This window comes from Saccoglossus kowalevskii, chromosome 13 (assembly GCF_978046115.1).
Source record: "Saccoglossus kowalevskii chromosome 13, keSacKowa6.1, whole genome shotgun sequence".
Classification (NCBI taxonomy): Eukaryota; Metazoa; Hemichordata; class Enteropneusta; family Harrimaniidae; genus Saccoglossus; species Saccoglossus kowalevskii.
The window spans coordinates 30,587,303-30,611,719 of record NC_140653.1 but is presented as its reverse complement, the minus strand read 5'-3'; the positions used below and the strand labels follow the sequence as shown (position 1 = coordinate 30,611,719).

Genomic DNA, 24,417 nt, shown 5'->3' with positions numbered 1-24,417 from the left:
AAAGGTCACTCTGGTCATTCAACTTTAGAAACTTTCAGTTTGTTTCATGGTCTCCTTAAGACTGCCCTCAACAATAGCAGAATTGTTTACCCTTGTTTTTATCTGCTGATATAAGATTGTTTTGAATTATTCCAAGTGGGGAGGATTCTCAGGGACCAAGTTACCTGCATCATTATTAAAGTAAATGCAATTTATTTTGTTCTAAATGCAAAAAGGTAATTGAACACATTGCAGAAAGATATTCAAAATATTTTACTTAATTTTAATTAAGCATACTTTTTAATATATGTAAATTACATGAATTATTAATTCAAACCAAATATATATAATAGCCATATTGCTTGAACCCCATAAATCTTTGCTTTATTTTAATTTAATATTAGGCTAACAAAGAAGACTGAACTTTTACAGCAGGATAAACTTGTTTACATCTTTCATACATGCAGTGACTGGTTGGCAAATTTATAAAAATGCCATTGTTCCCTGCTGCTGTTATCATAAATGCATGTATAAGTCCTGTACAGACACCACGGTCAGTAGACAATGAGAAACATGTGCTGAACTATGCACATATATGTGCATTTTTCAGACATAACCATTGTGGTTGGCTTGTAGGGTTTGGCAGAGCATGTAAATACTGACTTACCATCTTCATTTGTGTTTCAGCCCATGTTGCAAGGGATGCTTTCTCATCTTCTGCTGGTGGTTTATCAGGGTTCAATGTTACTTGGGATGAAACAAGAAACAAGCACTTTTCCTGGTCATAAACCAGTACTGATGAAGTTAAATTTGCAAGATGATAACCAAACTGGCGAAGAAAGGTACCTCTAACAAGCGCCTGAGTAATCAAGAACAGAAAACATTGTTTTAATAGAGGCAGAAGCACAAGTCTACATGTACATGTTTAAATGTCATTTAATTCATGAAAAAAAATAATGCTCACTTTTTCATGGTTACTATGGAAATGATAAAGAGCATATTTTGCCATGAAAATCTTTCATAGTTGCAACAATATAAATATTATATATATATATATATATATATATATATATATATATATATGGTAGGTGAGCTGATATATGTAACAGTATCGGGTGAATTCCCAATTTGCATTAGATATTTGCATATTATTTGCAACATACATTCATAGGGAAAATAAAATAAACAATTACTATGGTTGAGCTAGTCTATTCAGGCTCCAGAATAGTGCGAATAAAATGTGCAATGAAAATATGTGATGTGAGTGACACAAATGCTATAAAACTGAGTGACAGCTGGAACGTAGATATTGTACTTGATCTATTAATAGCGCACACGGGTGCGCGTCTGTAGTCCAAATATGTCATATTTTAATAATCCATAATAAATGCAAAGCTTCTATTAGAGAAGCGCTTCTAATGGAGCAAATTAATGCTACTATCTTGAATGGAACCTACCTCATCTTTTTTTGACAGCATAGCAGATTCCGAATGGTTATATTCCAGATGTTGATGCGCTTGTTGAAGAGATGGTAGTTTATACAAAGCATAATCCTCAGTTAGTGGCACTGTTTGGTGCCAATCATTGTATTGAATGGCACTATTGACGATAGATATAGCTTCACAACTTTCACAGATGTCTGCAAGCAAAATGTCATGCTAAATAAACAATGGAAATACCAGGTTTCTATAGCAACATTTATCAAGTATTTAAGAAGGATTCAACACTGATAAACTAGCCACTGCGTGATGAGAGTGAATTATCAACATCTTGTGCAGATCAATGTGAATTTTCAGGACTAGAAAACAAAGACATGCAAAAAAGTTCCATATGCTCATCACAGATATAATATGAAGTTATTAGTAAATCTGAAATATTAAACTGCTAATGTATGCATGCTAATAAAGTGAACACTGAGAATAATGCAGATTACTTTTATCTGTTTAATCATTGAATATCAGCATCTCTTGCTATTTACCATTAAGCTCAGTTATATCACAAATTACTAACAGATTTGTCAATGTACCTTCATTGTTAATTTGTGTTTCTTCAGGAAGATGATTTAAAAATACAGACAGTCTGGACCACAATGACTGAGAACTCTGTAAAAAAAAATAAAAATACAGTTACATGTCCTACGCACTTGTTTAGTGATCATTGGACATTGAAAGCTGTAACATTCACAGCACTTGATTGGCTGATTTACTTACTTGTGCACAGGTGTCAATGATATATGGGTTTGCTATCAACCAATCAGCAAAGACTTTAACAGATAACACAAGTCCTTGTTCAGAAAGCACTGAAACCAACTGTTTTAGAGTCTCTGTTTTTCTCTCCATTCTGTCAATTACACTGTCTGTGTCTTTATCATCATCTAAAGAACAAAGAAATATGACAATGTTTTATTAACAAACTTGATCACGTGTTGACAGAACTGGTTTGTCAGACTGGTTTGTAAACTGAAAAATAGTTATAACTGTGTAAAAAACAACTTACAATGACAATGTCTAGCAGAGAAATTCAGTTATTGAGACAATTTTTTGGAAGAGGCATTACCAGGTCAATACTTTTTTTGAGGAAGAAACTAAAACATTTATTTTTGTTCTCAATGTTGTCAATATGACTGCATTTACTGCATTTAATGAAGCTTTGAAATAATGATAGTCAATAATTTTTTCTCAAAATTACTGGAAACATGACATCAAACAAGAAACAAAGGCTCACAAATATATATGAACAAGTAACCTGACAACACAAATAGCTCCGCTGTTTCAGCAGAGCCTTGAGTATCCCCCCCAATGCACAGAAGGATCTAATCTAATAGAGGTCCATCCAAGGTACCAACATACCAAGTATCACAGCAATTAGAGTAGCAGTTTTCAAGAAGTCAAAAAATGATCAAAAATGCCAAAAATATTTGCTAACAAGTCATTGTCAATGACACGTCCCCGTTCCGTTCATATTTGAGTGACATATACATTCAAAGCAGATCATGACCGAAATGCACCTGCATATGTACAACACATTGTGCTAAATCTGAACAAAATCCATCCATGCATGACTGAGATCCGGTTCTGGAATTGTGAAAATACGTGATTTTGATGCATTTTCGGCCTTAAAATGGCCATCATTCCGCTATTGTTAAGCAGATCATGAAACAAATGCACATATCTATTTGTGACATGATGTACCATGTGTGTGTGAAGTTTGAACTTGATCAATCCAGACATGTCTTGGATACGAATCCAGAACTGAATTCTTTAACAAAATGGCCGCCAGTCGGCCATTTCGAACTTGATCCGAAAAAAAAAAAGACGTGCATCAAGGTCCTATTATGTTTAATGTATGTACCAAATTTGAACAAAATCCATCGATGCATAACTGAGATACGGGTCCGGAATGGTGAAAATGTGCGATTTCAATGCATTTTCGGCCTTAAAGCGGCCCCCATTTGGCTATCGTTAATGAGATCATGAAACAAATGCACATACATATTTGTGACATGATGTACCTTGTGTGTGTGAAGTTTGAACTTGATCAATCCAGACATGTCTCGGATACGGATCCAGAACTGAATTCTTTAAAACAAAATGGCCGCCAGTCGGCCATTTCGAACCCGATCCAAAAAAAAAATGACGTGCATCAAGGTCCTATTATGTTTAATGCATGTACCAAATTTGAACAAAATCCGTCCATGCATAACTGAGATCCGGGTCCGGAATGGTGAAAATGTGCGATTTTGATGCATTTTCGGCCTTAAAATGGCCGCTATTCGGCTATCGTTAATGAGATCATGAAACAAATGCACATACATATTTGTGACATGATGTACCTTGTGTGTGTGAAGTTTGAACTTGATCAATCCAGACATGTCTCGGATACGGATCCAGAAATGAATTCTTTAAAACAAAATGGCCGCCAGTCGGCTATTTCGAACTTGATCCGAAAAAAAAAATGACGTGCATCAAGGTCCTATTATGTTTAATGTATGTACCAAATTTGAATGAAATCCGTCCATGCATAACTGAGATCCGGGTCCGGAATGGTGAAAATGTGCGATTTCAATGCATTTTCGGCCTTAAAGCGGCCGCCATTTGGCTATCGTTAATGAGATCATGAAACAAATGCACATACATATTTGTGACATGATGTACCTTGTGTGTGTGAAGTTTGAACTCGATCAATCCAAGCATGTCTCAGATACGGATCCAGAACTGAATTCTTTAAAACAAAATGGCCGCCAGTCGGCCATTTCGAACCCGATCCAAAAAAAAAATGACGTGCATCAAGGTCCTATTATGTTTAATGTATGTACCAAATTTGAACAAAATCCATCCATGCATAACTGAGATCCGGGTCCGGAATGGTGAAAATGTGCGATTTTGATGCATTTTCGGCCTTAAAATGGCCGCTATTCGGCTATCAGTAATCGGATCATGAAAAAAATGCATGTGCATATGTCCCATATAATGTGTGATGTATGAGTGAAGTTTGAACTTAATCGGTCCATGCATGTTCGAGATACAGGTGATCACGGACGCACGAACGCACACAGGGCAAAACATAAGTCCCCGTTTTCGGACTGCGTCCGAACGGGGACTAAAAATAGAGAATTGGAAATACCATCATGACATGAAAAAAGGTCAACCCAAGTTACATAATACTATTAAAGTATCAAAATTGAGCTGGTAGTTTTCAAAAAGAAGATTGAAATATAATAGTTGATGGACAACGACGGATAATCATCAATATGGACAACGACGGATAATCATCAATACGAACAGCTCCGCTCTGTCATCTATGTTGGCAGTGGAGCTAAAAATGGAGTTGTTAAATTTGTGATTTGAAACCAGAGGAAATCTAACACAGAATCTAAGTTTTTTTTTTTACATTAATGGTTAATGGCTAACAAGATCATGCTGTTATGTGTTAATTGAAGAGGTATCAGAGAAGTACATCAAAGAAAGTCATACCTTCATCATCTTCAGGATCTTCAGTTATCACCTTTGTCGGTTCTCCTCTATCGCCGTCCTCTATCGCCACTTCACTAGTTTTGCTTTCTCCCTGTGCCTTGGCATCCAGAACATATGCATCAAAAGTTGGTGCCAACCGAATGTTCCTTCTCAAGAAACTAGCACTTGGATTCTGTGAAAACAATTGGTTTGACATGTCTTTTAGATTATTAGTAAGGGAAACGTTGTTGCTGATATCTTCTTTAGATGGTTCTTGATAATGGTTATCACTGAGTAAGTGAGTACGAGAGGCAAAACCTGGCGTCAACTCCTGACTCTCCATCAATGATTCATCCTCACTGTCAGAATCCGAGACAAGCACATCATCTGCTGACAATTCACTGTCTGAATCACTGTAATCTGATTGGCTGCTTCCTAAGTCTTCTTCTCCTTCACTTAGATCTAAATCATCTTCCAGTCCTCGTCTCTGTCTTCGTAGTTTATGTATCGCTCGCACTCTCTTGGTTTGTGGTTTCTTTCTGTTCTTTAGTGAGTTGTTTCCATAAGTAACATCTTGACTATTGCCTGGTGTAATGGTACCTGTACTCTGGGGTGTTAGTTGGTCATCCTCTTCACTTTCATGCCCACTACTGCATAATAGCACTATGGAGGAACAAATCAAATCAGCTTTATTATGTGTAAAAACAAAGAAGACTGTTTCAATTCAGTTTAGTTCTACTTATTCACAAATGTGTCATTATCACAAATAACACTCTGACCACAAAATACTGTAAATCATTTTAATTTCATGAGAGACAAATGTTTCAAAATATTGTGAAATTTTTTTTGAATTTTGAGAAATTTCAACCCAAGAATGCCTTTGAATTGGAAAAACTGCAATGGTGAAATGATTTACAGCAGCCATATTATGACAGTAAATTCTCTTACAGCAGGCTTTGAAATAAACTGATTATCTTATATGCAGCATTGTAATACTTCTAAGAGTTTGTTATGACGGTGCCATCAAAGTAACAACACTAATTTGTATATCAAAAATCCCACTACTGTATATTTGATGAGAGTGCTCTAATTTTACAATGTTGCAAAGAAGATTGATAAGCAGTTTTCAGTTTATTTTGGTGTCTGCTATAAAACCAAAATTAGGCTAGAGAGGATTTATGAAGTAATCTCTCATTTGCAAAGAATTAAAAATTACAGATCTACTATAAACATGAAGTCACATAATTGTTGTTCAGGTGTTATCCAGTATTTAAATGCAGCCTTGTCAACTTACCGGAATCATCTTTGTCATTACTGTCTATGATAGCTAACGGATGCTCCATGTCATACAATGATGACTGAATACGAGAATTTAAGTGGTTCAATACATGTGAAAATAATGCCAATGTAAATGCTATAGAGGCTGAAACCTGCTCAGAACCTGAAATAAAAACAGTGATGAATTAGTTACTGTACTTTAGAACCAACTTGTACAAGAAGAATATGTATTAAAGCAAGTCAATAATTTATGAAAATGAAACTATTGGTTAACAATTTCAGGGATCTGCCCAGTTCTTTGGGAGTGCTGGTTGCTCATTAATATTCATGAGCTAATTAATATTCATAAGGTTTGAAACACCCTGGAAATACCCAGATTGTTTTGGCTGTACAGAAGATACAAGCTACAGAAGAAAATGTGTGTCATATCATTGTGTTATTTATTTTTCATTAAATAGCAAAAATTATGAGATTTTTAAAATACTGTTCTGTTGGCTGGTTATGGTCAGATAAATGCAGAAGAAGAAAACATGTCAACTTATTGCTTATTTATTTTACTATAGTGGAAACAATGGCATTAGAAATACAGTGAGTGAGTTAACTAGTTGTGCTCAGATTCAATGGAAACGTTGGCATTAGAAATACAGTGAGTGAGTTGACTGGTTGTGGTCAGATTCAATGGAAACGTTGGCATTAGAAATACAGTGAGTGAGTTGACTGGTTGTGCTCAGATTCAATGGAAACGTTGGCATTAGAAATACAGTGAGTGAGTTGACTGGTTGTGCTCAGATTCAATGGAAACGTTGGCATTAGAAATACAGTGAGTGAGTTGACTGGTTGTGCTCAGATTCAATGGAAACGTTGGCATCAGAAATACAGTGAGTGAGTTGACTGGTTGTGCGCAGATTCAATGGAAACGTTGGCATCAGAAATACAGTGAGTGAGTTGACTGGTTGTGCTCAGATTCAATGGAAACGTTGGCATTAGAAATACAGTGAGTGAGTTGACTGGTTGTGCTCAGATTCAATGGAAACGTTGGCATTAGAAATACAGTGAGTGAGTTGACTGGTTGTGCTCAGATTCAATGGAAACGTTGGCATTAGAAATACAGTGAGTGAGTTGACTGGTTGTGCTCAGATTCAATGGAAACGTTGGCATTAGAAATACAGTGAGTGAGTTGACTGGTTGTGCTCAGATTCAATGGAAACGTTGGCATTAGAAATACAGTGAGTGAGTTGACTGGTTGTGCTCAGATTCAATGGAAACGTTGGCATTAGAAATACAGTGAGTGAGTTGACTGGTTGTGCTCAGATTCAATGGAAACGTTGGCATTAGAAATACAGTGAGTGAGTTGACTGGTTGTGCTCAGATTCAATGGAAACGTTGGCATCAGAAATACAGTGAGTGAGTTGACTGGTTGTGCTCAGATTCAATGGAAACGTTGGCATCAGAAATACAGTGAGTGAGTTGACTGGTTGTGCTCAGATTCAATGGAAACGTTGGCATTAGAAATACAGTGAGTGAGTTGACTGGTTGTGCTCAGATTCAATGGAAACGTTGGCATTAGAAATACAGTGAGTGAGTTGACTGGTTGTGCTCAGATTCAATGGAAACGTTGGCATTAGAAATACAGTGAGTGAGTTGACTGGTTGTGGTCAGATTCAATGGAAACGTTGGCATTAGAAATACAGTGAGTGAGTTGACTGGTTGTGCTCAGATTCAATGGAAACGTTGGCATTAGAAATACAGTGAGTGAGTTGACTGGTTGTGCTCAGATTCAATGGAAACGTTGGCATTAGAAATACAGTGAGTGAGTTGACTGGTTGTGCTCAGATTCAATGGAAACGTTGGCATTAGAAATACAGTGAGTGAGTTGACTGGTTGTGCTCAGATTCAATGGAAACGTTGGCATTAGAAATACAGTGAGTGAGTTGACTGGTTGTGCTCAGATTCAATGGAAACGTTGGCATTAGAAATACAGTGAGTGAGTTGACTGGTTGTGCTCAGATTCAATGGAAACGTTGGCATTAGAAATACAGTGAGTGAGTTGACTGGTTGTGCTCAGATTCAATGGAAACGTTGGCATTAGAAATACAGTGAGTGAGTTGACTGGTTGTGCTCAGATTCAATGGAAACGTTGGCATTAGAAATACAGTGAGTGAGTTGACTGGTTGTGCTCAGATTCAATGGAAACGTTGGCATTAGAAATACAGTGAGTGAGTTGACTGGTTGTGCTCAGATTCAATGGAAACGTTGGCATTAGAAATACAGTGAGTGAGTTGACTGGTTGTGCTCAGATTCAATGGAAACGTTGGCATTAGAAATACAGTGAGTGAGTTGACTGGTTGTGCTCAGATTCAGTGGAAACGTTGGCATTAGAAATACAGTGAGTGAGTTGACTGGTTGTGCTCAGATTCAATGGAAACGTTGGCATTAGAAATACAGTGAGTGAGTTGACTAGTTGTGCTCAGATTCAATGGAAACGTTGGCATTAGAAATACAGTGAGTGAGTTGACTAGTTGTGCTCAGATTCAATGGAAACGTTGGCATTAGAAATACAGTGAGTGAGTTGACTAGTTGTGCTCAGATTCAATGGAAACGTTGGCATTAGAAATACAGTGAGTGAGTTGACTGGTTGTGCTCAGATTCAATGGAAACGTTGGCATTAGAAATACAGTGAGTGAGTTGACTAGTTGTGCTCAGATTCAATGGAAACGTTGGCATTAGAAATACAGTGAGTGAGTTGACTAGTTGTGCTCAGATTCAATGGAAACGTTGGCATTAGAAATACAGTGAGTGAGTTGACTGGTTGTGCTCAGATTCAATGGAAACGTTGGCATTAGAAATACAGTGAGTGAGTTGACTGGTTGTGCTCAGATTCAATGGAAACGTTGGCATTAGAAATACAGTGAGTGAGTTGACTAGTTGTGCTCAGATTCAATGGAAACGTTGGCATTAGAAATACAGTGAGTGAGTTGACTAGTTGTGCTCAGATTCAATGGAAACGTTGGCATTAGAAATACAGTGAGTGAGTTGACTAGTTGTGCTCAGATTCAATGGAAACGTTGGCATTAGAAATACAGTGAGTGAGTTGACTGGTTGTGCTCAGATTCAATGGAAACGTTGGCATTAGAAATACAGTGAGTGAGTTGACTAGTTGTGCTCAGATTCAATGGAAACGTTGGCATTAGAAATACAGTGAGTGAGTTGACTAGTTGTGCTCAGATTCAATGGAAACGTTGGCATTAGAAATACAGTGAGTGAGTTGACTGGTTGTGCTCAGATTCAATAAATAACAGAAGAAATAAATTTGTGTTCACTTTTTTTTTAGTATGTCCAGTTCAGTTGCAACATGCACAATTCTCAGATCTGAAAAAAATCCTGAATAAATGTAATTGTCTATGTTGGATGTGAAGCTTAAATAAAACAAGTCATTGTCAATGACACGTCCCCGTTCCGTTCATATTTGAGTGACATGTACATTCAAAGCAGATCATGACCGAAATGCACCTGCATATGTACAACACATTGTGCTAAATCTGAACAAAATCCATCCATGCATGACTGAGATCCGGTTCTGGAATTGTGAAAATACGTGATTTTGATGCATTTTCGGCCTTAAAATGGCCATCATTTCGCTATTGTTAAGCAGATCATGAAATAAAGGCACATATCTATTTGTGACATGATGTACCATGTGTGTGTGAAGTTTGAACTTGATCAATCCAGACATGTCTTGGATACGGATCCAGAACTGAATTCTTTAACAAAATGGCCGCCAGTCGGCCATTTCGAACTTGATCCGGAAAAAAAAAAGACGTGCATCAAGGTTCTATTATGTTTAATGTATGTACCAAATTTGAACAAAATCCATCCATGCATAACTGAGATACGGGTCCGGAATGGTGAAAATGTGCGATTTCAATGCATTTTCGGCCTTAAAGCGGCCGCCATTTGGATATCGTTAATGAGATCATGAAACAAATGCACATACATATTTGTGACATGATGTACCTTGTGTGTGTGAAGTTTGAACTCGATCAATCCAAGCATGTCTCGGATACGGATCCAGAACTGAATTCTTTAAAACAAAATGGCCGCCAGTCGGCTATTTCGAACTTGATCCGAAAAAAAAAATGACGGGCATCAAGGTCCTATTATGTTTAATGTATGTACCAAGTTTGAATGAAATCCGTCCATGCATAACTGAGATCCGGGTTCGGAATGGTGAAAATGTGCGATTTCAATGCATTTTCGGCCTTAAAGCGGCCGCCATTTGGCTATCGTTAATGAGATCATGAAACAAATACACATACATATTTGTGACATGATGCACCTTGTGTGTGTGAAGTTTGAACTTGATCAATCCAGACATGTCTCGGATACGGATCCAGAACTGAATTCTTTAAAACAAAATGGCCGCCAGTCGGCTATTTCGAACTTGATCCGAAAAAAAAAATGACGTGCATCAAGGTCCTATTATGTTTAATGTATGTACCAAATTTGAACAAAATCCGTCCATGCATAACTGAGATCCGGGTCCGGAATGGTGAAAGTGTGCGATTTCAATGCATTTTCGGCCTTAAAGCGGCCGCCATTTGGCTATCGTTAATGAGATCATGAAACAAATGCACATACATATTTGTGACATGATGTACCTTGTGTGTGTGAAGTTTGAACTCGATCAATCCAAGCATGTCTCAGATACGGATCCAGAACTGAATTCTTTAAAACAAAATGGCCGCCAGTCGGCCATTTCGAACCCGATCCAAAAAAAAAAATGACGTGCATCAAGGTCCTATTATGTTTAATGTATGTACCAAATTTGAACAAAATCCGTCCAATCATAACTGAGATCCGGGTCCGGAATGGTGAAAATGTGCGATTTTGATGCATTTTCGGACTGCGTCCGAACGGGGACTAATAATGCCATCATGTGATGATATGAAATGATGTGTAAAATCATGTGGTGACAATGCCATGTGAAATGCTATAGTGTTGTGTTATATGCCAGATGGTGTTATCTGATATGTAATGTGGTGAAAGGTGTTACTGACACTGTCACATGTCTGTATAATTTTGTATGGATCTGTCTTACCTGTCTCTTGTAGTCTATAAATAGTAATCAAACACATAACAACAATCTTGAAGACTAAATCATCTGGTATAAACTGTTCTTTGTCATCTTCAGCACCTCTTATAGATGGCATGATTGGCTGATCACCGTTGCTGTGTGTGTAATACATACACAAGTTGAAATCATGGAGGACTCGTTGACACACCTCAGATATTTCAGCAGTGCTAGCAGTTGAGTCTGGCTGCAGAATATCAAGTAAATACATAAATTCTATCAGAAGTTTCTTTATATCTTTTGGTCTGTAAATAAAAAGAGAGAACTATGAGATGACATGAACCATATACATTTTAGAAAAATTCACTGAGATCATAGAGGTTTTTAACTAGATGTCCCACTTGAATGCCATGGTCATGATCACCTTTACAATTAAAAATACATTTTTTCTAATTTCAAACTCAAAGAAAGGCTTCTTTGACAGTTTTGGTTTCAAATACCAAAGTTGAAGTTTTGCTGGTAGCAATTATGAGTTTTTGGACAGAAGATTTGGGAAGGCCTCAATGTAAATAAAAAACTTACTATTATAATGACTACCGGTACTCTCTGATTAAAACAGATATACAGCAGGTGGAGCAGGATGTGTTTTTGGAGACCCCAACAAACCCAATCAGCACAAGATAGCAAGGACACTAGAAGTGCGATTAGTATTTCTTACCTTTGTAGATCTGGTGGTAAATCTCGGAGGTCAGATTGTGGTAATTCCTTGTATCGTCTTCTGTTTTTTTCCAGCAATCTTTGCAAATTGGCATGTGCACCATCAAACGGAGAAAATGTCATCAAACTGAATAGCAAAAAAACATAAATGTTTTTTTGGTGACCTTTTTGACTTTTCCTAACATTCAATTTTAACTTGTAGTAATGCATTTGAACTAGAAACATTAATGCTATCAAATTATTCATTGGAAAAAAACAATTTTTAGAGAAAAAAACACACACTTGAGTGCATGAAACATCACACAAATCCTAAATACAGGCGACACATAAAAGTGCACTGTACTATTGGGGTTTGTACTTTTCAAAATTTTGCCTGAAAGTCAGCAAAATTCTTAATAAAAAACTAAATTTGTCAATTATTCCACAGTATTTATGGAGCAAGTTTTAAGGATACATCATGGGTTCTTCAAATATTCCCTGTAATGCAAATAGTTTTATTATTCTTCATCTTATAAGGTATAGATGAGTTTCAGCCAAATAAATATGAGGACTGTGGATTATACCTATATGCCAAGTTTCATTGAAAGCCATAAAAATGTTCATGAGATATCAACAGCTAAATATCAAACAAGCTGAAAGAGTGCTTATTATTAGGCAAATTAGGTCATAATTAGGTATACAACTAATCAGATCTCGACAGGTCACTTATGTACTAAGTTTCATTAAAATCAACTATGTAGTTCTGGAGATATAGGTGGAACAGGCACATACACATCGACATTCAATCTTTATTGCAATACCAATCTGAACATAGTGATAATGAGAAACAAGAGGACATCTAAGCTATGACTAAATGTAAACTACTGTAAAATACTTTATTTTCGCTTGGAATTAAATTTCACTATTTTCGCTGAAGGAATAATTCAGTGAAAATAAAATCCAGCAAATTTATTTTTTCCCCTATATTTTACACATTCAACTCGTCAAAAATCAGTGAAAATAAATTCCATACAAAAACCCACAAAGTCTTTTCAGCAAAAATTTATTTAAGCTAAAATAAAGTATTTCACAGTAACATACAAAAATACAAAATGTGCATTTCATGGAGCTGGGTAAAAGGTTATGAAGCACAAAACCATATGGTATTTGCTCTATTAGAAGTTTATCTCCAAGAGAACAATTGCTTTAATAGTATACTGAATCATTAAAAATATGTTTTGACCATAGACACACCTCTGCCAATTATGTAAAGTAGGCAGTACTAATTACCGTCAATATGGTATGTTCAAGCATGTTTTCATTCTCTATGATGGCAACTGCAAAGTTTCACAGTAGCTTTTCATTTACCCAAGATTTGTTATGATATATATGTGAGGTATAACAGCTACACTAACCATCTCATGTAGTGATACGCTGCATCACAACTCTGGTGTCGGTTACCAGACAGGGTACCAAGCTGGTTATGTGGCATACCAATATCTGCATTCCATAACAAGGCTTGATGATAGTAACGCTGGGATAAAACCGTGCTCCTGTACCCATCCTGATCTTGTTGATAGCGTGCTTAGATACAATAACAGTATTAGCAATGTATAAATGTGTAGTCAATTTCAATGAAAAACAAGTCACTGTTAATGACATAGTCCCTGTATAATGGGGACTAAAACAATATGGTAGCTAAAACATTCAGTCCAAACGTATAAATATACACTGTACCGATATTTGTTTATTCATAATTAGCACAGCTCGTTATTACACGTTATTATTTACAAATCATAATTAGCACAACTCGTTATTATTTACAAATCACTGTGCTTAAAATTTAACCAAAAAAATCATATTCTTAAATGTATTGTTGGCAAATTTTGATTGATGGTTTTGGTATGTGAAGTAATATGCGTAATATAACAAATTTAACAGATCCATGTTATAAGTACCTTGCCAACAAGCAAGTCCCTCCTTTTTTTTTAATTGAGTTTTCAACTAAATGTTGCCATTCATACACCTTTACTGTTTTATGACATATGCTTTTATTTGAGATGCACAAAATAAGAACAAATATTTTTTAACAAAAAGGATTGATAGATTTATTTGAGTTGATTTACCACAGTTTTATTATTAGCTCAGTAAATATTTAAACTGACCATCAAACATTGTCAAAGTTAGGTGAAACAAGTCACTGTAAGGTATTTTCATGTCTTTGTGTCAGTGAGATGCCCCACACATACCAAATATTATCACTCACCAAGATCACCAAGATACACCAAGCAATGATGGCAACAGTTCTTTGCCCATTCGACAGCTTTAGGGTCTACTGGTTTTTTGTTTTCTTTCTTGTCTTTGAGAAAAAAATAGAATATATTGTTGTTAAAGAAATGATCCATGAATCCATATTGGTACGTGAAAAAGACTTATATGTAGAAAGAGTAAATATCAGAAATTAATATAAATTGTAGAAGCACTGCACTGCAGTGATCACTGTGGTATTATGCGGTCATCAGCAAGCCGCAGGAACTGCTGCAGTTTTCATCACTCAGAAAAAAGTACAACTGCTAATGACCTCAGTAGAAAGACATGAATAAGGTAATGACTAGCTCAGGTGACAAATCGCCTTTTTGTGTTATGTCATCATTTGTGCATGAACCATCCAAGTAAAAACAGAGCAGCTTATCTGTGGTGAGTGTAAACATAGCAGTATACATACAGATACAGATTTTTTTTAACAGTTATCTTTTCTTTTTCCATTATACTTTTATTTATTGTTGTTATTTTTTGTATTTTAAATATATATTTTCTGTATCTTTTAATCTGTATTGTATGTTAGTCCAGATCTCAATGGAGATAGGTTGACAATAAAGTTATTATTATTATTACATACACACCAAGCACATACATGAACTGCTTAAACACACAACCATTATTTATAATAAATGTAAATTGGTAAAACAAATGTAGGTTGTTGTGGGGAATTTTCAAGTTTGCCCTTTACCTGTGTGTGTTTGTGAATCTGTTACATGTATCCAGTCCACTACACCATCCACATTTATATTGAATTCAATCTGTACTTTATTAAGTAGATGGTGATAGTAACCCACAGCTGATGACAGATGTGTCCTATAAGCACACTCCAGAGAACTTCCTCCGCGTACATGCTATTGAATAAAGATAATAGCTGTATCTTTAGAAAACAATAACACATTTACATAGTTTAAGAAGACCCCACTGTTTCTGAATGTACAATGAGACACTAAATACGTACAACTCAAATTGCCATTGGTGTGAATATTGTGGTTCTTTTAGAAGTCAAATCAAAGTATGTGGTTTAACTTTAGGTAATACCGTACTTCCCCGAGCATAAGCCCCTCCCCGAGTATAAGCCCACCCCTCTGTTTTTAGACATTTAACAAGTTAAGGCCATCCCCGAATATAGGCCCATGGTGTTTTTACCGGGCATCGACGACATTTATTAAAATATGCATGTAAAAATGTATTTCATTGCATAATAATCGTGAGTGGTATGGTAGTTTAGTTCCTGCTTTTTTAGAGTTTGTGTACGATCGAAAACACTCCACAACGAAGATAATGACAAAGATCTTGCCTTCGACTGTTTTTTCCACAGACCTTACCCATTTTTGCACCGTATGTAAATCGTATTGTAATAAAATGTGTGTAATTTTATGAACATGTTTGTTTCTTCATTGTAAAAAGTGTCGTGGAAATCAAAAAGACCGGTGCTATGAACGAAAAATGTCATTTGGATAATTTGTCATGGTTGAGAAGATGGTTACAACCCCCCCCCCCCCCCATGTCTTTTCTGAGATGGTCCTCGAGTATAAGCCCACCCCCTAATTTTCCCGATTTTACATGTTCAGGCCCCTGGGCTTATATTCGGGGAAGTACAGTATAGTAATAAAACAGGATTGACTTTTAAGTTGATCCAAGTTAATTGCCAAAACAGTCATCACTATGTTGGATCTAAAAAGAATACATGATTGAACATGACAGAGATTTTAAGCTGATTGCTACAATATAATACTTGACCATGGAAAAAAATGATGATGATGACAAAATATGTACAAGCATGCATGGCCCTGGTTTTACTCATTATTATGTGCAAACCAAATGTCTATGCAAGAATGTTTCCTACCTTTCTATTTTGTTTTATTAACTGTATAACATCATAGAATACTTTTCTCCATAAAAGTTCTTCAGCTTTTCTGCCATAGTTTTCAGGATTGAGAAACATCATGCGTTCACAAAGGTCTTTCAACCTACAATAGAGTTATAATAATTCACTAATAAGCAGCCAGTCCGCTGATGTAGCTCAAATGTTTCAGTGCAAAATGAGAACGAAATATCAAATCAACCATTTTGATAACAAGAATACCAGTATTTACTAGAATGAGAAAATTGTTGTTGACACTAAATGAATAAATCTGACAGGGTAAGGAACCAAATCATTTGACACTGATCCATCTCATGTACCTATATATAAAATATCAAAACAATTGGGTTGGCAATTTTCAGAAAGAAGTCAGAAATTACCAAAAATGAAACAAATATTCATTAATATAGGAGAATTAAAATTATGAAAATCAACAAATCTGAGAAGTCAGTATTTTTATCGAAAAAATTCATCAAAATTGTAGAATCGAAGATATCATCCAAAAAAATGAACAAATCTGAGAGGGGTCCACCCAACCAATTTGAAAATATAAATTTTTTAATAAATGAGAAATATTATTCATATACATGTGTATAAATGTTTTTGTGCCAGGCGACAGTTCTGGACATTGAATGTCACTGTTATCTCCTGACTTTTTTTGTATGTTCAAATTGCAAGTGCTAGTGCTGACAGGAATCATATTCATGTTTGGGACTACATGACAGGGCTAGGCAGCTCTCAATCAAAGGGCAATTTAATGCGCTACCTTGGTATCAACCAGGCTTGGTCATTTCATGGTAATATTTTTAAATGCTTTCAAATTAAATCAGCATTGATATTCACATATATGTATGTGTTTGTGGTTCTCTCTGAAACTTGTTATTTTTCTGATGATAACTACAATTTTGGTGTATATTTTATCTTTTGGTAAAGCTGACAAAACTCATGAAGAATGTTGTGTATGTTTGCACATTAGCGACCTTTACCTGTTTCTAACAGCAATAGTTTCCATCTGGAATACATCTCGATAACTATTCTTCCCCTTGGCTGCATTTTCAAGCCTTCTGATTGAATCCAAGATGGATCTTTCAAAAGAAATTACAAAAATCGGGAAATTTTAAATGTATTCAAAACATTTAAATCATGTTATGTAAACATACAGAGAGAGAAACAAGAAATCATCCACCACATGGAAGCACTATTACATTGTTCGATGATTCTGCCCTCAACTGAGGTTCTGAGAAATGTGTGACGTTTAGCATCTATTTTTAGATAGTACAATGTAGTTACTTATCCAAAATTTCAAAATTGTTCATACATATTTATATTTTCAATGTTGAATAAACAATCTTTCAATTTAAATGTTTTTTTTAGATGTTCTGTAAGTTCTTAGTTTATTTGGGGCATTTATTTGTCTACTTTTTTTTTTATTACAGTTAATTATTCATTGGGCTTTAATTTTGCTATTTTTGCTGATAAGAAAAATCCACTAAATTAAATCTAAGTGAACGTGTAAAATGACAATGAAACTCAGTGTTTCCATGACAAATTTGAGAAATTAAATTCCGATCTCTAGACCGATGCTCACAAATTGCCACTTATTTGCATCAGGTGTTATGCCAATCAACGCTGTTTTAAGAACTGCAACAAGAATTCATTTCCAGCGAAATATAAATCATGGAATAAGACTTTGATGACTTATGATTTATTTTCATTGTGGTTTCTGAACGAATTTATACTGGCAGTGCAATCACACTTAGCCAGGAAGGGACTACCACAGCATGCTCTACTTTTTGTTGACACAGGTTGAAGGGCAGCCAATTAGAATTACCATATGGTAACATCAATTGAAACATGATGAAAAGACGACATTGAAAGTGACAACAACAAAAAAGAAAACATGCTGTCCAATGCACCAACAGTTCCGATGACTGACGAAATCAACGGAAGGCAACTTGTTATCGACTGGCACATGTATGAAAGTCAAGAGGACATCGATGAAGTGAAACTAACAACAGCGCCTGTATCATTTCTATGACTGAAACAATCTTGACAAAATTCACCTCATATATTTACTTCATGGATACGAATTATTTTACTAACACAATAATTAATAATGGCACAGATCTATAAGCAGTACCTACACACGAATTGGTGACGTCATAAAATACATGACCTTCAATCGGGGTCGTTTCCTCGGTATATACGAATTGGTATATGCAAATTACAATAAAGATACTTAAGACATTACACATAAGGTAAAACAAATCACGTGACAATATAATGATAATAACGGTGATAAATCCTAGCTTAACAGTTGAACAGAACGATCATATAGCCAGTCGGGTCACGCCGAGGGTCACGAACTGTGTTCCAAAATGGCCGTGTGGTTGAAACTGGGTCATGGCGTGACGGGTGAGGCATCATTGTACACTCACAAAATCATAATAAAACGGGGAAGTGGTTGCATATTACGGCGTAGCCAGCATGGGAAATGAAAAACCGCCCAATACAAACGACATGGGTTCGAATCACACTAGATACACACTTACCAGAACCGAAGCAATCGAAAACTAGCAATCGTTTTGGCTTTTCCCTTCAACTCATCAGAACATTGAAGTAGTTAGCAAAATGAACACCACTCAACGACCAACGTCGTGGCGTGGTACACAAGCGTGCCGCATCATACTTAAACAAAATAGTAAAATGTTAGATCGTTCTAACCGCATCGTGAAAACAACCACGATAAAAATCAAACTAGGAAAAAATAAAACCAAACCGTCAACAATGTCAAATACACGAGATAAATAACACAGCGAAAACAAGATAAAATACACGAGATAAATAACACAGCGAAAATAAGATAAAACACACGAGATAAATAACAACAAAAATAACACGTTTTAACTGCCGCCTCAGAGGTTTGCTATTTGTAACAAGTCAATTGATAAGGTTTAAGTAACACTTCGAAACTCCTGTCTCTAGCGACCAACGTCGTGGCATAGTACACAAGCGTGCTATTAAAACGAAATAAAAAGCGAAAAACGTGGTGGGTTCGAGTCCCGTCAAATAAAAAAGAAAGAAATCGAACACATTAAAATTAATACAAATTAACCATCATCACAGTCTTCGACAGTTCAAGTTACGACCAAGTTAAAGCAAGAAAATAGAAGATCGACACAAGGTAAGTTTTGGCAAAGACAAGTAATAGTATTTTCAAACACATTGGAAAATTTTACAAATATACATAAACGATTTACTACTTAGACTTCAGTAAGCACTAAGTTCGTGAGAAAGTATTTTATTGCATTGTTTTGGAAATACAGTGATGGCAATACAGGAGTAATTAGTAGTACCAACCAGTTGTATATTACGCCTCAAAACTGACAACATTGATTTCGCAATATTGACTATTTACTGTCAAAGTTTCATTTATGTGGATGTAATACAGTGAGTTAACACACGTATAACGAAATCGTCGTTTCAGGAGAATAGTACTTTTTCAAAGAAAATAAATACAACAATCGCTTGCAGTGTTTAGTGCAAGCATTTCTTACGCCTTAGAAATCACTTTTGGTAATGTTGGCTCCAGTGACCTTTTAACCATCAGAACTAACAACACAAGAACAACAAACCTGGTCAGCAATAAATAAATAGATAGATATGCGTCTGCTGCGGTTAGTCCGGCACGTATCAAGTTCAAACTATTATATCATTAATAATTAGCAGTCAAATAGCAAACAGACATTCGGACGCCACAAACAATGTACTTAGAAGTGGGGTGGGATAACTGATGTTCATTGGTCCAGCCCCGCAAACAGATCAGGCCACAAATAATAGAAACACTTGCCAAACAGATGCAACGAATTGCAGGGGCACACGTCACAGACGCACAGATATATAAAGCATCGACAAACAAGTAACTTTCGTTGCATCAGAAATAGAAACTTATTTCATGTTCAAGTTCTATACTACTACAGCAAGACCAGTCTCACTCAAAAATGGCTCAAGCATCCATCAACAAGATTGGCCAGATCGACGGAAAACAGCCTACTCTGCCTGCTCTGTTTTCACTAACTTCTAACCCGCAGAGAACTGTGGAATGGTGTCAGCAGAACGGACTGATTGCGAAATCACGTTCCTGTGATGCATGTGGCAGAAACATGACTCTCTGCAAGCGCACACCAGCTCTGGAACCACTGGAGTGGCGGTGTAACCATCGCGCTTGCGGAAAGCGTGTTTCTGCTCGCAACGGAACGTGGTTTTCAAACAGCCATCTTTCTGTTGCTACCACTCTACAGTTACTGTATTTTTGGTGTATTAAGTTTCCGGTTACTGCGACTAAAACTCACTTGGGTGTTTCTGTTACTACTGCTATTGACTATTATAATTTCTGCAGAGAGGTTTGTTTCGCGATTCTGGCCGATGAAACGTACAATCACCAGTATTTTGCGGAGAACCCGGTGCAATTAGGAGGCCCCGGTTGTATTGTCGAAATCGACGAATCCAAATTCGGCAAAAACAAATACAACCGGGGCAGATGGCGAGAGGGGCAGTGGGTTTTTGGCGCCATTGAACGGGGGACGGGTCGTTGTATTTTAGTTCCCGTCAAACAACGGGACGCTGATACTCTCATTCCTCTTATTAACACATTTATTTTACCGGGTACTACAATCATGTCCGACCAATGGAAGGCTTATTCTGCTTTGAGTTCTCCTGATTCTCCGTATTATCATTTAACTGTTAACCATTCAATGCATTATGTAGATCCGAACAGCGGCGCATGTACCAACACCGCCGAGGGCATGTGGAGTCATGTCAAAAAACATGTCAAGACTACCTCTAAGGCATTGTTTCCTTCTTATTTATATGAGTTTATGTGGCGAAAACGTTTTGGTGATAATATCGAAGCGTGGTCGCCACTTCTTCAGCATATCCGTTTTCTTTATCCTCTTCATTCTTTGGAGGATGAGAGTTCAGACTAATTTTTGTTCTAGTTATTGGCTATACAAATTGTATAGCCCTGTCAAGGTCCAGTTGGCCCGGCTGGTAGTCCCTTGTTCCGGGTCCCTACTCGGGGTTACGAGTTGTATATATATATATATATGGGGCCGTTTTAGGTCCCAAGCCCGTCTCCCAAACAATAAAGCCTTAACCCCCCCCCCCCTAAACAAGAACGCACACACAAACACACGCGGTTTCACCCAGAGGGTGGCCGCACCAAATCAAATCCAAAAATAGAGTATAAATAACACAAGTTCATTAATGTGCTTTGCATCCACATTTCCATTACATTAAATCCAAACGCGCGCACACACACACACACACACACTCACTCACTCACTCACTCACTCACTCACTCACTGAAAACAACTGCATTACATAAAGTCTCACGCAAGTAACATGAAATTAACACCGAATTTATACACAACTATAGAATAAGTGTAAGTGGCCATATTAAACATTTGCCCAAAGTTGAATTCCATCTCAAACAACCCACAATAGGTTTATTCTCACAACCTGCAATGGTGACAATTAATTAAACACTGTGTCTACACCCAAATAAGTTCAAATTATGTCCACACATTTAGTGTCACAATTTAACCACTTGTTAATGGTTGAAATTAATTAAACGAGAGTTGTCTACACCAAAATCAGTCTCACATATGTGTCCACTTATTTAGTCTCACAATTTAACCACTTGTTAATAGTGGAAATTGCTTAAATGCAACTTGTTTAATCAGTTGACATCAATGCAACTTACTCTCAGACAGTGCACAACAGAGTATCATTATTGAGCAATTATTAACAGGAACGTGTCTTGGCATTAGGGTTAGGGTCGGGTCAGGTATGGGCAACGGAATTATTAACAGGAACGTGTCTTGGCATTAGGGTCAGGGTCGGGTCAGGTATGGGCAACGCAAATAGCAAACACCCAATTGGCAAGATGTACGCTAACGGGTTATGGCATGCATATAGTTTACACAAGTAAAAACACAAAATTGGCAATTTTTTGGACAATTGAAACTCAATAATAGAAATATGTTGTATTTCTATATATATACACACTATATAGTCTTATCAAATGCAAACACATCCAGTCAATCCATTGTGGTCTTGTGGGTCAGTTCTCTACATAGTGATCAGTAGGACCTGGGTTCAATTCCCTTGCCTGCCCACCTTTTTCTCGCAAACACCATTTGGCAATAAAGCTAAATATGACATCAAATTATTTAATTTGCATGACTACCCACATAGCTCAGTTGATTTGCACTATGTCAGCAATGTGAGCGATCGCTGGTTCGAATCCAGTATGTTTAGTTAGATTTTTGAATGCTAGTGAAGACAGTGCTCCTATGAATAGGACTTAAATCCTAATTCCTGTGTGAAGACACTCGTGGTACAGTGGACAAGACAGTGCGCTGGGAACTCAAAGATCGCAAGTTCGAATCACGGATTGGACACTCCTACAAAAGACATGAAAGACGTTAAAAACACAAACAGCGGATTCAAAAATTCAAGTCAGGAAAACAGAACACAAGAATACTACCCCACATGGAAGTCGTCGAAGAACGAACACAGTCGAAGAACGAACACAGTTGACAGATGTAGGTCACGTGCAACAACAGACACGAGGAGCATGGCTGCTCTCCAAATGGGTCCCTTCTTTTGTATTGACCCCCTAAGGATTGCTAATCCCCCTTTCTAACTCTTCCCCCAAAATAATATATCGCCCCTTTAAAAATGTATTGACCCACAAATTAATGAATATTCATGACCACAGAAACTGCTACGTCATGAATAAATTAGCATAATTTTAAAAAAATGTGCATAAAGTGTAGGTACTCCTTCTGGAGCTCTGCCTTAATAATTAATAACAGACAGCTGTGTATGATTTTTTTATAACAATGATTTTTTATTAACAATTACCATGTAGAAATTTACACCTGCATTATTTAAATGCAATGTAACATTCATTGTTCTTTATTTTATGTTAATTTTGTTTACTCGTATCCGAACGATCAATTAACCGAACAAATACGTCACAGTCCACTTTGTTCGGATAATCCAGGTTTGACTGTAATAATTACAATTGAATTGGGGGATAGTGGCGAGGGTTCATGGTTAGTTATGGTTAGGGGTGGGTGTGCAAAAGGAATTCTTTCTGTACCTTCAGACATGAAGATACGGACTGGTTATCGTATTAAACCCGAAGATATTAATTATTATAATGAGAAAAAAACAACATACCCACCATACCTCCACGATAGAGGGACTGTGCTTCATGCATACACACACATATACACTTATAAACAAAAAGTAACAAAACATAAACATACCGATAAGTTCGTTTAGTTTGTTGCAGTTTCTCGACATCTGCTTTGACAGGTAGCTTCGCCTCACTTGTGTTCATTCTTTGTATTCTTAATCTCACTACCTTCACATTTTGGATCAAGATATTCGGCGAAATCTTTAAATCTGTTTCTCCTGTCGTAGAATCAAGAACCGAAATTAACCAACTTGGCAGCCATCTTGCTTGACCTCACCTGCTAAACTATATTTGCTACATACCTTTTGATTGGTTCACACTAAACATGGTATCCAATCAATGAGCGGTTTATTTAACTTTCTATTGCGCCCTCCTGCAGATTTTCCATTTCTCCATTCGTTTTTTCTTCTCGCTCAAATGTTTCGAAGATATAGATATGGGGCGTTATATATCGGGCAAGTTGGTTTTGCTGCGACATAACTGTTACTCGTCTTGGAATCTGGTATCCCTCAGCATCTAGCACAGGGCATCTATTGTCTACATAGCTCATTTTTTTTCGTTCACACATTGTGGCAAATCACTCTGAATAATTACGTATATGGACCAATACGATCAGCACAAAAAAGTCAATACATCTGAAAAATTATATACACCATAACAGAAGGGGAAAAGCCAATAGAAAAAAGCTAATGGACTCTTTAAAATATATGTATAGCCGTTAGTGAAAAGGTATGTCTTTCCCGTAACACAAATCAGATAGAAGACGACATTTCTTACCTTGTCCATACCCAACTATGAACAATTTTATTTATTGAAGCAAGAGAAATATTCACAATCATAAGTCAAATTAACTGTATACGGAGTGGGATCATTGGCCATACTGGCATCATTTCCTAAATATCAACGACGTTCGTTGATCTAACTACTTGTTATTACTGTTTTGTTACTGTGATTTCTTCTCTTTTTCCCTGATTGCGTTTTATAC

General features: G+C 36.6%; 1 protein-coding gene across 1 annotated transcript in view; it reads right to left on the bottom strand.

The window, feature by feature from the left end:
• LOC102809055 (nonsense-mediated mRNA decay factor SMG5-like) overlaps nucleotides 1-23,713 on the bottom strand; it is an 85,842-nt gene extending 62,129 nt beyond the window's left edge. Inside the window, exons 1-14 of the mRNA XM_085507205.1 lie at nucleotides 23,503-23,713; nucleotides 17,149-17,247; nucleotides 16,145-16,268; nucleotides 14,987-15,149; nucleotides 14,243-14,335; nucleotides 13,392-13,560; nucleotides 11,999-12,124; nucleotides 11,308-11,585; nucleotides 6,226-6,372; nucleotides 4,953-5,594; nucleotides 2,190-2,353; nucleotides 2,006-2,081; nucleotides 1,437-1,618; nucleotides 647-838 (exon numbers count right to left, since the gene is read on the bottom strand). Of these exons, the coding sequence (XP_085363331.1) occupies nucleotides 647-838; nucleotides 1,437-1,618; nucleotides 2,006-2,081; nucleotides 2,190-2,353; nucleotides 4,953-5,594; nucleotides 6,226-6,372; nucleotides 11,308-11,585; nucleotides 11,999-12,124; nucleotides 13,392-13,560; nucleotides 14,243-14,335; nucleotides 14,987-15,149; nucleotides 16,145-16,268; nucleotides 17,149-17,247; nucleotides 23,503-23,576 (2,529 nt within the window). The 5' untranslated portion in view covers nucleotides 23,577-23,713. The remainder of the gene's footprint in view (nucleotides 1-646; nucleotides 839-1,436; nucleotides 1,619-2,005; nucleotides 2,082-2,189; nucleotides 2,354-4,952; nucleotides 5,595-6,225; nucleotides 6,373-11,307; nucleotides 11,586-11,998; nucleotides 12,125-13,391; nucleotides 13,561-14,242; nucleotides 14,336-14,986; nucleotides 15,150-16,144; nucleotides 16,269-17,148; nucleotides 17,248-23,502) is intronic.
• Between the last annotated feature and the right edge of the window lie 704 nt (nucleotides 23,714-24,417).